This window comes from Malaclemys terrapin, chromosome 3 (assembly GCF_027887155.1).
Source record: "Malaclemys terrapin pileata isolate rMalTer1 chromosome 3, rMalTer1.hap1, whole genome shotgun sequence".
Lineage (NCBI taxonomy): Eukaryota > Metazoa > Chordata > Testudines > Emydidae > Malaclemys > Malaclemys terrapin.
In genome coordinates this window covers 83930331-83944892 of record NC_071507.1, presented here as the reverse complement: position 1 = coordinate 83944892, position 14562 = coordinate 83930331, and the positions used below count along the sequence as shown (strand labels likewise).

Here is a 14562-nt window from a genome sequence, read left to right as displayed (position 1 = left end):
AGGGAAAGGGGTGGGTCCGCCCTTTATCACTAGGAGTTCAACACAGCGCTCCGATCCTACCCTGAGAACTGGGCGGCGGATCCCTGCACCGCCCCCGTCGTTCGGGTCGCGCACCGGGAGCGCCCCCTACCCCGGCGAGCCGGCCGGCACGCACCAGCGGCGCGGGATCCCGGCCCGCGAGAGCGCATCGCCCCAGCCCCCGCCCCCGCCCGCTGCCCTGGCTGCAGCGGGGCCGAACCACCCGAGGCGCGCTCCCGCCGCAGTCGCCGGGCTCGGGGCCGCGCGGCCGGGCGCGGGGAGGTGAGCGGCGTGGGAGGGGAGTGCGCGCAGAGGCGGCGGCGGCGCGCACGGGACGGTGTGTGTGCGCGAGGGAGACACCGGGGCAGGGGAAGCGGCTGCGCTCGGCTCCGGGAAGACGCTGCCGAGCAGGAGGCGCCGCCCCGGGTCCCCCCCTCCCCGCGTTATCACTGAGACGGAGGGAAAGCGCCGGGCGCGCCCGGGGACTGGGATAAAAACAATCCAATAGCGAGGAGCGCCCCACACCCCCCCGGCCCAGGAGACCCCCCGGCGGAGAGGCCCCGGCACCGAGCGCCCCGGAGGCAGCGGCGGAGGATGTCGGGCGGCGGCAGCCGGGAGGAGGAGCGGCGCAAACTCGCCGATATCATCAACCACTGGAACGCGAACCGGCTGGACCTGTTCGAGATCAGCCCCCCCACCGAGGTGAGACCCCCTGCGGCCCCCCGCCAGGGGAGAGCCCGGCCCCACCGCGGCCCCCTTCGCTCCCAACACCTGCGCCCGGCCCAGCCCCGCGCCGAGAGCGGACCCCCCCCGCCCCATGGCCCGGCCGCTGGGACCCCTCCCCCCGCGAGGTGAGACGCCGCGCCCGGCACAGGCCGCGCCCGCCCCGCCCCGGGTCAGCCTGGCGCGCCCCTCCCCGATACCCCGGCCCCTCCCCGAGACTCTGCTGCGGGGGGGACGGGGACACGGGGCAGCCTCCCCCGGCTCTGCCCAGAACCGCGGGGCGCTGTTGGGAGTGCTGGGGTTGGGCAGGAGGGGAGTGGAGGAATGACCTAGACCCCCGCCCCCTGCCCGAAGGTGACTCTTCCCCTGGCCGAGGTGGGGCTGTGCCCTGTGGGGGACGAGGCGGGAGTGATTTTCGCTTTTAAAATGCCCCGAGAGTCTCTGGGGCGGGGGCAGGTTTGCGACGGAGAAGAGACGGGAGAGATCACAGGACACCGCACCCCCCCGGCCCAGTGGGAACAGGGAGGGACCCTCTGGGAGAGGTGCTGCCAGGGGCTTCAGGGTGATGCAAACAGGAGGACTGGTTTGGGGGGCTGTGCTTTGTAACGCTTAGAGATGGGAGGGCAGCGGCCGGCGAGGGAAACGCTGGGAGTGTGTTAAATGTTTCGCTTTGTGCGGAAAATGCCCCCTTTAAAACGCAGTTTCCTTTACTTCACAGCTCAGGGTGAGCTGTTGGTGAAATCTCCTGTGTAGCTTTCAAAGGGCGTGACGATGGAGCCTTTTTGGCTCAATGTGTTTGAAAACTTTGAGGTTGCCAACGTTCAGTTTAAAGTAAATATCGGGCAGATTCCTAGTCCCGAGAGTTCACATGTTGTACCGGAAAAACACAGTGGGTGATTTCTTCCTAATGAAATGGGCGTTTTTTAATGACTGGAATGAAGCTGGAGTTGTTTTTTAAAAAGTAACATTCAAGCCACACCCCATCGCTACCTCTTGTCATATTCACATCAGCTGGTCAGTGTTGTGTGTCTGGTTTGAAAGGGTGTGGGGTGGGGGAGGGTTTGGGTAGGTAGGTTATAGTCCTATTTGTCTGACAGTGAGGTCCCTGCTCATAGGGTGGAGACTGATCATGTGCATGTTCCCAAGGAAAAGAAGGAAATTAACACTAGCTTTTGGCCTGGGCCTGTTTGTGGTTGTTTATTAACAAAGGTCCCAGAAAGAATCTTGCCTTCTTTAAATTGCAGTCCCATTTTGAGTTCCAAGTACAGACTAATATAGAGGTGGGGAAACCATGAAAAAGCTAAAAGCAATCTAATATCTTTAAATTATTAGAGCTTGAAAAAAGTAATATATTTAATTGGACGTGGTCTGTTCTATGCACTGCTGTGAACTTTTCTTGTTCTATTAATATTACCAAGATAAGTGTTCTGTGTAATTTGTGGTATCTTGCTGCGTTTATCGTAATTCCAGCTCTTTGCTTTTTATTCACTAGGAATTACAAAACACATTGATATCCTATAAAAAGAACAGGAGTACTTGTGGTACCTTAGAGACTAACAAATTTGTTTGAGCATAAGCTTTCATGGGCTACAGCCCACTTCATCAGATGTATCTAAGTCTCTAAGCCACAAGTACTCCTGTTCTTTTTGTGGATACAGACTAACAGGACTGCTACTCTGAAACCTGATATCCTATAGGCACTTAAAAAAGTAGGTGCTACCACTAATGCAGTTTTCATAGCTTGTTTTGGGAGCAAAGCACTCTTCCAATGTGGACCTGTTTATTCCTGGGGGAATTCTGTGCACCACGCAATGCAGAATTTGTGCAGAATTAATGTTCTGCACAGAATTTCATTTTTCCTCACACAATTGGCACAGTGGAGCTGCTGGTCGCCTCTAGGGGCTGGTGGACCTGGCAGACCCCGGCTCCCCAGCTCACAGTGTGCCTGTGCGGGAGACCAAGACAGGTTGTAGTTCCTGAGTTTGCCAGCCCCGCTTGCTCATATGATGCGGAGCTGGAGCTGGCACGCGGTGCCCAGCGGAGAGAGGCAGGAGCAACAGATGGGAGCTGCAGGGAAAGGCTGCTACTTTCTGGGAGGGGAAACTGAGGGTAGGTGTGGGGGGGCCTGTTGGAGGTGGGGGGCATGACTTGAGCTGTTCCGCAGGCGGCTGAACCTTTAAATTGTGCCGTGCGTCCCCTCCCCCCCGCACCCCCCCATCAGCAGGTATGGGTCATCTCTGCCCGGTGGGACAGTAATGAAGCTGTGCAGAGTAGAGCCTGTTGCGGGGCTCTGGGGGAAGGTGGAGCAGGAGTCTGGGATAGAGGGGCCCCACACAGCCCCCCACCCTCCTTCCCTGTTATACCCCCGTCAGAGCTTGAAATATGGTAACTCTTATGGAGGCAGGGTGAAAAAACAAGAATCAACTAAAAGACCCAAGGGGTAGAGTTTTCCCCAAGGTGTGCCTAGCTGTCACATGTAACACACCCAGACTGAGGTGCCCAACAAAGCATAACAGAAACTGGGTTGTCATAGGGGTTTCTTTAACTCTCTACTGCTGGGGCAATGTTTTTTTGTTGTGTGCATTGTTACATACATACATACGTACATGCTGACAGATACTTTGAAATAAATTACCAAAATAATTGAAACTGGGGAGATTATATTGTGGTGTTTTGACAAATAAGATATGCAGATCTTCTGGATGCAGAGTTTTTAATTTTTTGTCATAGAATTCCTCCAGGGATAACCTATAGGTTGACACAAAATATCAGTAGTTGAATTTTTACCTATTCCCTGTTGTCTCCCCCAGTGTTTCATATCTCATCTCTTTCTTCCCATTTAGGGCAAATTATGTTTGTGCAGTGTTATTGTGCTAGTGACAGCCAGCTTGAAAAAATCATTTCTTTAGGTTGGCTTTGCACATTTGCCATGGAGATTTACCAGTCCTTGCATATAAGCTATTTGATTGCCCTTTACCATGATTGTAATGAGAAATTATATTTTACTCACTTTGGACAAATAAATTTGCAATTTAGGCCCAGATACTGCAAATGTACGTGCTTAATTTTACTACTGTGAGTAGTCCCATTGCTTTGATTAAAAAGCAACAGAGGGTCCTGTGGCACCTTTGAGACTAACAGAAGTACTGGGAGCATAAGCTTTCGTGGGTAAGAACCTCACTTCTTCAGATGCAAGTCTTGATTTGATTGTGAATTGTAGTGCTATTTTATAGACATGTAGGCTAGGATTTTCAAATGAGCCTGAAGACAGTACAAGCTCGTGTGTGGACCAGAAAAGGATTTGGGGACTTCAACAGCAGAGTCAAGGGAAGCGGTAGGGACGGCTTTGTGGCCTGCAGCATGCAGGGGGTCAGACCAGATGATCATAATGGTCCCTTCTGACCTTAAAGTCTATGAGTCTATGAGAAATAATCAGTTTTAATTCACACCTGGTGGTGTTTCGATGCAAGTCTGGGTGGACACTCTTATTTTGGAATGTATGTTATTTCAGTGCAAGTTTGTGTGGATCAGTCCTAAGGGGATTAGCTGTCCAAATTCCATTGACCGTTTTCACTCCCTTTGGGCTTTTTTGAAAATCCTAGTTGTAAAAATGAAACAAGTCATCCACAGGGTTTTGGACAGTGTGATCCATTGGGTAGGGTATAGAATTTGGGTTCTATTCCCAGTTCTCCCTGGCTTGCTGTTTGATCTGAGCAAATTACTTAACTTCTCTTGGCTTCTGTTTCATAGACATGCTGTATAGATTTTTTGTGTGTGTGTGTGACATTTTGCTAAAGGGCTTTAAGTTCTATAGATGAACTTTTACTATGTGAAATACAATCAAAATACTTCACAACTTTCAAGATGTTTTGCCAAGTAAAGTGAATACTGCACACTTAGGGGTTCATATTTTGTTACACTGTGAACAAGCCTCTTTAAATACAAATGTTTTTACAGAAATACTGTGTGGACTTATTGAAAGTAAGGTAACATTTACACCTAATAGCATTGTAGGTATTTAAATATTTTTTTTAAACATTGTGTGTTTCAGAAAACTTTTAGTAGTCCATGTTACTTATTAGTGCCCCAGATGTACAGCATGTGACACTTATAGGTATCAAATAAGATTAGGTTCCTGACACAAGAAGTTTACAAATTAATATAAAATACTACATGTTATGACTTAATTTAATATCAGTGCAACTAACATAAACTGAATTCTTATGTTGTCAAGATCGATGGAAATAGTGGAATGCAATAATTTCATAGTTCTAAGGAATTTTGCTTTGCTGTGGTTTATGAAACATTGAGAGACTTGCTTGAATTTGGATTAAACTACAATTAATAATTGCTTTTAAAAATATAGTTTACTATTCAACAACATTTTAAAGAATGCTAGGTCATCTAAGGCACGGCAAGTTGGTTGGGACATCTGGACCAAATAATGTGTATATTGTGGTTTGAGGAAATCAACAAAGAATCAAGAGTCAAAAACAACAATTCTCTTCCAGAAAGAAAATGGAACTAACAAATTCTTGTACTCTTAAAATTTTGCTTGTTAGTCTATTACTTGGTTTCTGACTTATCTATTTAGAATTTGAGCTTTTTTGGTTTGAGCATTGGCCTGCTAAAACCAAGGATTGTGAGTTCAGTCCTTGAGGGGGCCACTTAGGGATCTGGGGCAAAATCAGTACTTGGTCTTGCTAGTGGAGGCAGGGGGCTGGACTCAATGACCTTTTGGGGTCCCTTCCAGTTCTATGAGAGAGGTATATCTCTATATATTATATTTTTTGAACATGTCACATTATGTGCTTGGCTATCACCCAGCACAGTCGTGCTTTGAGCTTGATTTGGTACTTTGGGTACCATAAACCAGATAAAAATATTATTCAGTAGCAAATATATATTTTTTTAAACTGTGTGTAGGTGGGGGGGGTGCCATTACTTAAATTCACTTCACTATAAGAATTTTTCACTGCTAAGCAGCAGCGCAGAATTAAGGGTGGTAATACCATACCTTGTCGCCCTTACTTCTGCGCTGCTGCCTTCAGAGCTGGGTGACCAGAGAGTGGCAGCTGCTGACTAAGGGCCAAGCTCTGCAGGCAGCAGTACAGAAATAAGGGTGGCAGTACCATACCGTGCCATCCTTACTTCTGCGTTGCCCCCGGCGGAGGCTCTGCCTTCAGAGCTGGGCTCCCAGCCAGCAGCCACCACTCTCCAACTGCACAGCTGTGAAGGCAGCGCCGCCACCAGCAGCAGTGCAGAAGTAAGGGTAACAGTACCGCAACCTCCCCTACAATAACCTTGCAACCCCCCCCCACCTCCTTTTTTTGGGTCAGGACCCCTAAAATTACAACACTGTGAAATTTCAGATTTAAATAGCTGAAATAATGAAATTTACAATTTTTAAAATGCTATGACCGTGAAATTGACCAAAATTGACAGTGAATTTGGTAGGGTCCTACCCAGTGGTTAGGGCACTCCACTGAGAGGTGGGAGACCCTAGTTCAAATTCCTCCTTCACATCAGCCAGAAGGGGGAACTGAACTGGGTCTCCCACATGCTGGGTGAGTGCCCTAACCACTGGGCTAAAGGTTATAAGAGAGGCATCACCACCACCATCTTGTCATTGTCCTCCTCTGGCTATTTAGTCAATCTAGCCAGCGTCAAAAGAAATATTTCATTTAACCAAAATGAATTTTTTCTTGACTTTTTTGATTCAATGACACTTTTTTTAATTTTCAGTTTTGGTTTAGCTTGACCTGAATCTTCTTTTGATTTTTTTTTTTCGTCAGAACTGCCAGCAAACTGAAAAATCAGTTATTTGCCCAGCTGTAATAGTGTACCTGCTTTTTTGTAAAGCGCATTGAAATCTACTGATGAAAAGCAGTATGTGTAAAAACTAGACATTATTATCGTCTTGATGACCATACATCTTTAACTTTACTGTGCATTTTATTCTCAAATCAAAGTGAAAAAGGCTAAAAGGATTGTGGTTTTCATAATATTGATAATTCAGCTTTCTTATCCTACATAGCTATGTTACATATTGAGTTAGATTTATTTTTGGAGAAACGTTTTAGAGCAGTTTTAAGCTTGCCCGAGGGCTGCTGAGTAGGATGGTTGTCATGAACCAAAATTTATTTTATTTAGAATTTCCAGAAAAACTATTTTAATCTTATGACATTTTCATTCATAACATATATTGTAATTTTCATGTGTGTAAGCTTATGCACAACTTTGGTTAATCTTGTATTTGTTTTATGTTAAATCTAGCTTCTGAAGTCAAATAGATGGTCTTCATATTTAATAATTACTGTTTTTAAAAAGCAAACTTCTGAAAAATTGTCTAGTTTCATTTAAGTCAAATATTAGAGACTTTTTGCCTGCAGATATCAAATCTGCCTTTGTAGGTTCAACAGCAGCATATGTTAGGCTAACTCTGACTGGTTCAGATCTCAATATTGAGGGGTTTTGTTGTTGTTGCTCGTTTGGAGACCATGTAAGTGCAAACAGAAACTTGGTCTAGGCCAGGGGTAGGCAACCTATGGCACGCGTGCCGAAGGCGGCACACAAGCTGATTTTCGGTGGCACTCACACTGCCCAGGTCCTGGCTACTGGTCCAGGGGGCTCTGCATTTTAATTTAATTTTAAATGAAGCTTCTTAAACATTTTAAAAACCTTATTTACTTTACATACAACAATAGTTTAGTTATATATTATATACCTATAGAAAGAGACCTTCTAAATACGTTAAAATGTATTACCAGCACGCGAAACCTTAAATTAGAGTGAATAAATGAAGACTCGGCTCACCACTTCTGAAAGGTTGCCGTCCCCTGGTCTAGGCAGTGTGTGTGTGTGTGTGTGTGTGTGTGTGTATATATATATATATATATATATATATATATATATGTGTGTGTGTATATATAATATAAAAAAATAATTAGGAAAAATGGTGAGATGTTGATTGGATGGCATGGGAAGGGGATTGGAAATGAGATGTCATTTTTTACTTTTAGGCGATGGATTCAGATCTGATCCTGTGTGACTGATAGAGGTTAAAAGTCATTATCATTTGAGGGATGTCTGATAGAGCTTATATGAACGTGAGTTGATAGGCCTTTAGAACACTTAAGAATTTTTCAAATGCATAATTCCCAATGCATGCAGCTCCATTAATGGTAGCACCGATGGAAGCTGAATTATAGACAAGTCTTGTGCATTTTTTACCACTTTGTTATCCAAACCTGCGGAGAACAAGATAAGACAACATGGTGTCAAAAACATTTGTATCTTTTTTGTGCTTTTTGTACACTATAACTTCCACCCCTTCTACCACTTGAGGAGCTTCACTAGCTAGAAATTATGGGGTCTGAAAAAGCTTAAGGCTGTGTTTACTGTAAGATTACTTTCAGAGATTTCCAAAAACAGAATGAACATGGAAAATGAATTCTCTTTGCAGGGAATCACTGAAGATTGAGTTTTAGAGAAATTGGCAAAGTGGAAAATCTTTAAATGCAGCTACCTGTGCTGTACCTATTCTTTTAATGAATAGAAGACTTTACAGAAATTTCAGTCTGACATCTTTTACCGTTTTACAAAAGATAAAAGTGGTGATACCTTTTAAATTTATTGTTTAATGATTTTTAGCTCAGTTACATTTAAACTTGTACTATGGAATTACTCATTTGGCTCACCATTGATTCACAATTTTGCATGAAAGCTGGGTTGAAAAGCTAATTTAGGGGAAAACAGGTGACGATAGTCTGCTTGATTACATTACACAAGCTTCTTATTAACTGAGTAAAGTGAATGTGTAGTCTTTGCAAACCTAACATTATTGTAAGCTGCCTTGAGAACCATAATAAGTGTAAGTTCTTGACCGCTATGTAAAGCATAGCAAAGGCACCATAGCAGTGGCCTGAAGGTTTTTCCTTGTAAGAAGATGCACTATGTGTCTCTCTGAATATTTCTTATGTAAGTTACTTCTTGGGTTAGTGGCTAATTAATTCTGTAAGGTTCAGACAAATACTTTTTTAAAGAATTCCCTCCTGATGGGTGAATCTGTTATTGACTAAAGTGCTACTGACTCAATTGAGAAAAATGAGCCCTTTTGAAATATTAGGGTGTTATGTTTGTACAAATGTGCTTTTTCTGACAATAAAACATGAGACTTCTTGATGTCTTCTATTTAAAGCAGGCTTAACAAAATAAAGGAAATGGAAGACACTTTTAAATTTTATGTATAACTGTGCCCCAGTAATGCAAAGATATCAGAATAACAATTTTTATGTCCCTCCTAATCAAAAAGAAATGTGCCCAACCAGATGGGTTATGAAGATCATCTGAAACTTAAAATAATTTTAAGAATTGAACAGACTGACCATATTTCATCTTGACTTCTTTTAATTTTAATAGTGTAGATAGCGAGTATATGTCTGTGAAGGAAAACACTCTTGCATTTAACGTTGTTGTCAGAATATTTTTTTATTTGAACAGATGCTTTATTAACTAAGGAAAGTAAGGGGGTGACTCACAAAACCCAGAGAGGTGTGTGAGAGAGAAATTCCAGTTTGGCAAGTGTTATGTTGCTGAAGGTGGAGTAGGAAGCCACAGGATGAAGTAGTAATTTAATGATATGCCATGCTGTCAGTGAAGTTAGGTATGTAGGAGGGCAGATCTGTTTAAAATAAATAAATAAAAAATAAAACGTAAGTATTTTAAACTTCAATGGAAGTCTCTTGAAATATTTTTAAGCAAAATATACTTGTGCCTAATATATGGCAGAATTTTTATGCATAATACAGTTGTGTAAAGTTCATTTCGGTGAGCTAAAAATATAGGAAATGTATGAGAGATTTTACTGTTAGCTTGTAAATGAATTAGTAGAATCTATTGACTTCTACTATTGAAATTGTTGCCCCATTGTTGATATGGTCATGCAGATACCACTTTTTCCTCAGTATCCATTTTGCGTTAAAGATATTGCTGATAGTCAGCTATATTAAGTGTTAAAAGGATGCTTAACCACGTTAACTGAAGACGAGAAGAGATTGCTAGACATCTGAAAAGGTTCAAGAATTCCCAAATAGCTGGAAATTGAAATTTCACTGCTTCTGCTCATAATGGCAAATATGAAACTGTTATGACTATCAGTGTCACTCCTGCTTTTCAACATACAGTGTCACCCGCTCCTCAGATATGCAGTAGTCATAGTTCTGTGCCCAAAATATGGGTAATTCCAGGCAAACACCAACACAAAATTTAAGGTTGAAAAATAAAATACTCCAGAGTCAAGAAATGCAGAGGTAAGGCTGAGTGTTCAACCTTAACTCTGCCCTGTTAGATAATTTGTCTTATAAAATATAATCTTGTGGTAGTGCTACAGTCAACTTACTTGTCCATGTTACCACACCCCTGTTATCCTTTCTGAATCACGCTGCTGGCTCTTTCTGCTCCACTGCATTAAATCCAAGCTGCTTGTTGTCCCATTGGAAGCCCAGCACAATACTTGCCACTACAGTAGAACCTCAGAGTTATAAACACCAGAAAGCAACAGAGGGTCCTGTGGCACCTTTGAGACTAACAGAAGTATTGGGAGCATAAGCTTTCGTGGGTAAGAACCTCACTTCTTCAGATGCAAGTAATGGAAATCTCCAGAACACCAGAGTTATGAACTAACTGATCAACCACACACCTCATTTGGAACCAGAAGTATGCAATCAGGCAGAACTAGAGACACCCCCCCTCCCCCCCCCCCCAAAAAAGCAAGTACAGTACTGTGTTAAACATAAAGTACTAAAAAAAACCCAACGAAAGTGTGTTTCTTACAAGGTAAGAGAACTCTATGCCTGTTTACTTTAAATTAAAATGGCTAAAAGCAGCGTTTTCCCTCTGCATAGTAAAGCCTTTAAGCTGTATTAAGTTGTTCAGTTGTAAACTTTTGAAAAAACAATCATAACGTTTTGTTCAGAGTTGCAAATATTTCAGAGTTATGCACAACCTCCATTCCCAAGATGTTCGTAACTCTGAGGTTCTACTGTATTTACTTACCTGACCTAGTCTCTTATTGCCTAATCTCCTCTACCCATTCTGTTCTAGCCATTGCTGTCAATATACAATTTGTTTTGATTCTTGCAACTGTTTGTACCTTTCCCTGTGCTGCTCCCTAGGTAAGGAATTACCTTCCTGAACTGCTGTCATTCTTTAATTTTTAAATCCCATCTTAAACCCCATATTTGCCACAATGCCAACAAGAAATGAATTGACCAAGACTCCTATTTAATGTTAAAAAAAAATATGCTACGCATATACTTTCAGGAACTATGTAATCTTGTCTGCTCTCTCCTTGTCCTCTACTCTTTTGTAACGTCCTTGTTATAGTTAGATTGGAAACACTGGGATGGGAACAGAGATGTATTTGTGCCTGGTTGGTTGGTGGGTGGCTTTTTTTTTTTTTTTTTTTTAAATGGGACTGTATGTTGCCTTGTGAACGTCTTGAAGATGATTTATTCAGCATCTAGGAGACAACATATAATCTCTCAGTGGAAGAACGACGTCTTCACAGTATGATTTAACAGCGTTGCTTACCCCTCAGTCATTGAGTTGCAGCCAGACCTCAGTTTTTCTTCACTGGTATGGTAGTCTGCCCCCCTGGTTAAACTATCCCTCCCCCCCTTCCAGGTTAAACAAAAATCCCCAAACAGGGTTTTTTCCCAAAACGTTTTTGACAAGAGGGCTGGGGCCCAAAAATAGTAAGTCTGTGATCTTTTCCCTTGCATTAGGAGGTTGACACTCCTTTGCCCCTTCATGGAAGGGGTCTCATGCTGCCTCTGTGGTACCATACCGGCAGCTGTACCCTTCCTCTACAAGGGACTCCAACCTTGGGGTTCAGAGCAGTGAAGTGGCTGTGTCAGACTCATGTTCCTATTTCACTTCTCCCCCCACAGCTCCCGAACTACTTTTTTGCCTGGCATTCTTTCTTTACTGTTGCTTTCGCCTTCTGCCCAGCTCTTCCTCAGAGCATCTTTAGCCCAGTTCCTTATCCTTGTTCCTTCTCAACCGGGAACCACACCTCAGGTCCTACCCAGACCTTGGTCACCACATCACTGGAGAAGCCCTATGAACAAGCTACAGCTCCCCAGTTGTCTATATTGAGCAGAAGAGAGTTCTTTTATTATTCTCTGTTCCAAGAGGCCTTTCTGTGGTCACATGTTTTCTCTGGAAACTACAGCCTTCAGAATACCTGTCTGTAAAGGACCAAACTGAGTAACAAAAGTGCTCAGACTAAGGCTGTGGACTTAAACGCCTCAACATACCATGTTATGTAGGATAACTGGAAAATCTGCTGTGTCAGGACAGTAACGTCAAAAATGTTCCCAGAGTTTGTCTGAAGTTTTAAATAATTAATATTTTGACTTGTTTTTCTTTTTGGGTGAATCATAAAAAAAGAGAAACTCGATGAGAGCATGTTACTGTGTGATTAAGGACATTATATACTCTTCTCATGTAGACTAAGAAACCTATAACATCGGTTCAAGTCATGAACCTTTCTGGAGCAGAGATTACTACTCATGGCTACTTAGTTCTTGCCAAATAGTCTAGTTGCTTCTTAGTGTGGTCCAGTATATTTTTGGATTGGATATAGTCTGTTATACATAGGCTCCTGTGATTCTGCTGCCAAAGATTCTGCCATTTGCAGAATCAAAGTTTCATATTCCTAATGCACATTCTAAACAGAGGGGCTAGACATTTACATTTTTTAAATGTGATAGTTTTTTTTTCTTCTGAATCTACAGACAGCTGGGAACAATAGCTGTGAGCTTTATGATCTGCCTAACTCATTTCAATTTAGTGTTCATTCTGAAACCTAATTTCCATTTAACTGTCAGCATTAATCATTTCACTCTCCTACATTTTAACAAATCACCCAGATAGTGTTTATGTAAAACTATTTATTTTTATTGTCGTGCCTAGGAGCCCCAGTCATGGATCAGGACCCCATTGTTGGATACAGTGATGGATGTTTGGGGCAGGAGTGGTAGTTGAGTAGCTGGTTGCTGTCAGAAAAGATTGAGGTGGGGAAATATTAGTTCAATCTTCACAAAAAATGTTCTTGTTTATTTGCCCAAAAAATAAAGGGGAAGCAAATATGTATTTCATTTTTCTGATGTCAAAACCCTGGGTGGTAAAAAATAGAAACTGTCCCTTACTCAGTAGATTAAAACCTCCCGATTTCCTGTGACAACTTATAAAATGCAGTTATGTGGTGTTAATATCAAAATCTTCTTTACATAGAAAATTTGAGGGTGCAGGAAAACATTTTCAAAAATTGAAAATTTGTTAAAACATTTACTGTACTAATTGTTTTATTATTTCTTCATACAAGTTCAAAACCAAAGGATTTTATTTTAATTGGAAGCAGAATAATTATTGCAGAATAACAATTACTCTTATTCTGGAATAGAGTGCCCTTATGGGAAGCTATTCAGGAATAGATAATGAGGAATAGTTTATTTCACAATAGATATGTCGGTCATTTACCCCATGTAGACAAGGTCTACATATTTGCAGGATTAGGACCCAAGTTGTTTTCTTCACTCAGATGTCTGTTTATTTTTACTTTTTGTTTTTAACATTTTGTAACTAGAGTTAAGTAGTAAGTTACTGACAGATCTTCCATTAGAATTTCTTGGTGAACCTTTTTTTTTTTTTTTAATGTTTGCCCTGGTTATGTTCTGTCTTCCAGTGCATGGGTGAAAACACTTATCTGCCCAAAGGTGAGAGCACCTTCATAATAAAACTAATGAAATAGCAAATGATTCATTTGTAGGTTAGGCAAGTATATGTTGCCAAAATAAGTTGTCCTTGGTTGTCCTAGCAAGCTAGACAGAATTTTAACTACTTAATTTTAATGGACCCCCCCCCCCACTAGCATTTTTAAAGTAGCTGTCCCTCCCTCCCCCGCTATCTTGACAAGCTGCCTTTTGTGTTTAAGTCCACACTGAGATGTTTTCTTACTGTTAAATGTAATCTTATTGGTGTTTTTAGACTTTTAAACAGTGATTTATTATTTTGCATTATGTATACTATGGTATTGCCTGGGAGCCCCAACCAAGGCGCGGGGCCCTGTTGTCCTAATAGCTGTACAAAAAAGTGAGAAGGAAGACATTTCCTGCCCCAGAGAGATTATAGTCTACATTTGGTACAAAAGGACACAATCTAAGAATTATACTCTTACCAATAACTTAAATTAACATTTTGAAAAATCTTTTTTTCTTAATGCCATATAATCGATTTACTTGCTTGTACTCAAAATGCACATTTTAATGACTGGTCACTTGTGCTTTGTGGTTCACAAGCATAAGAGCAATGCTGTTTAGGTCCAGACCTGGAGAAGGATATTCAATTAAAAGTATTCACAATGAAATGGAAGAAAAGAAAATCTTTCTAATAAACACTGTAAATCTTTCCAAACATTTTTGGTATAAACTACTTGAATGTATATTTAATCTAGTAAAAAGCCAAATCTTGTAAAGAGCACAGGTGAAAGAGATACTTCTTGATATATTAGTAACTATTATATCAAGCCCATCTTATTAATCTTGGCTCAATTAATAAAAAAGTGTGTCTGAACAGTACATACTTCCTAGAGCTGCATTCTCTGAGAGAAATGTGGAAGGCAGGAATGTAGTAAATAAGATTTTTTTTTCCACATTCCAATCATGGAAGAATTAAATGTAAGTATCTCTTCTGTTTTATCCATATTTAAGATATAACTTTTCATGAGAAATGTGTTCTATAGCAAGCTACATTTGT

At 41.9% G+C, this 14562-nt stretch overlaps 1 protein-coding gene across 16 annotated transcripts in view; it reads left to right on the top strand.

The window, feature by feature from the left end:
* Positions 1–375: 375 nt before the first annotated feature.
* The window catches only part of AFDN (afadin, adherens junction formation factor), a 220145-nt gene continuing 205958 nt past the window's right edge, over positions 376–14562 (top strand). For all 16 annotated transcript variants that reach the window (XM_054021691.1, XM_054021692.1, XM_054021690.1 and 13 more), the window contains exon 1: positions 376–720. In XM_054021691.1, coding sequence (XP_053877666.1) covers positions 613–720 — 108 coding nt within the window. In that variant the 5' untranslated portion in view covers positions 376–612. The remainder of the gene's footprint in view (positions 721–14562) is intronic.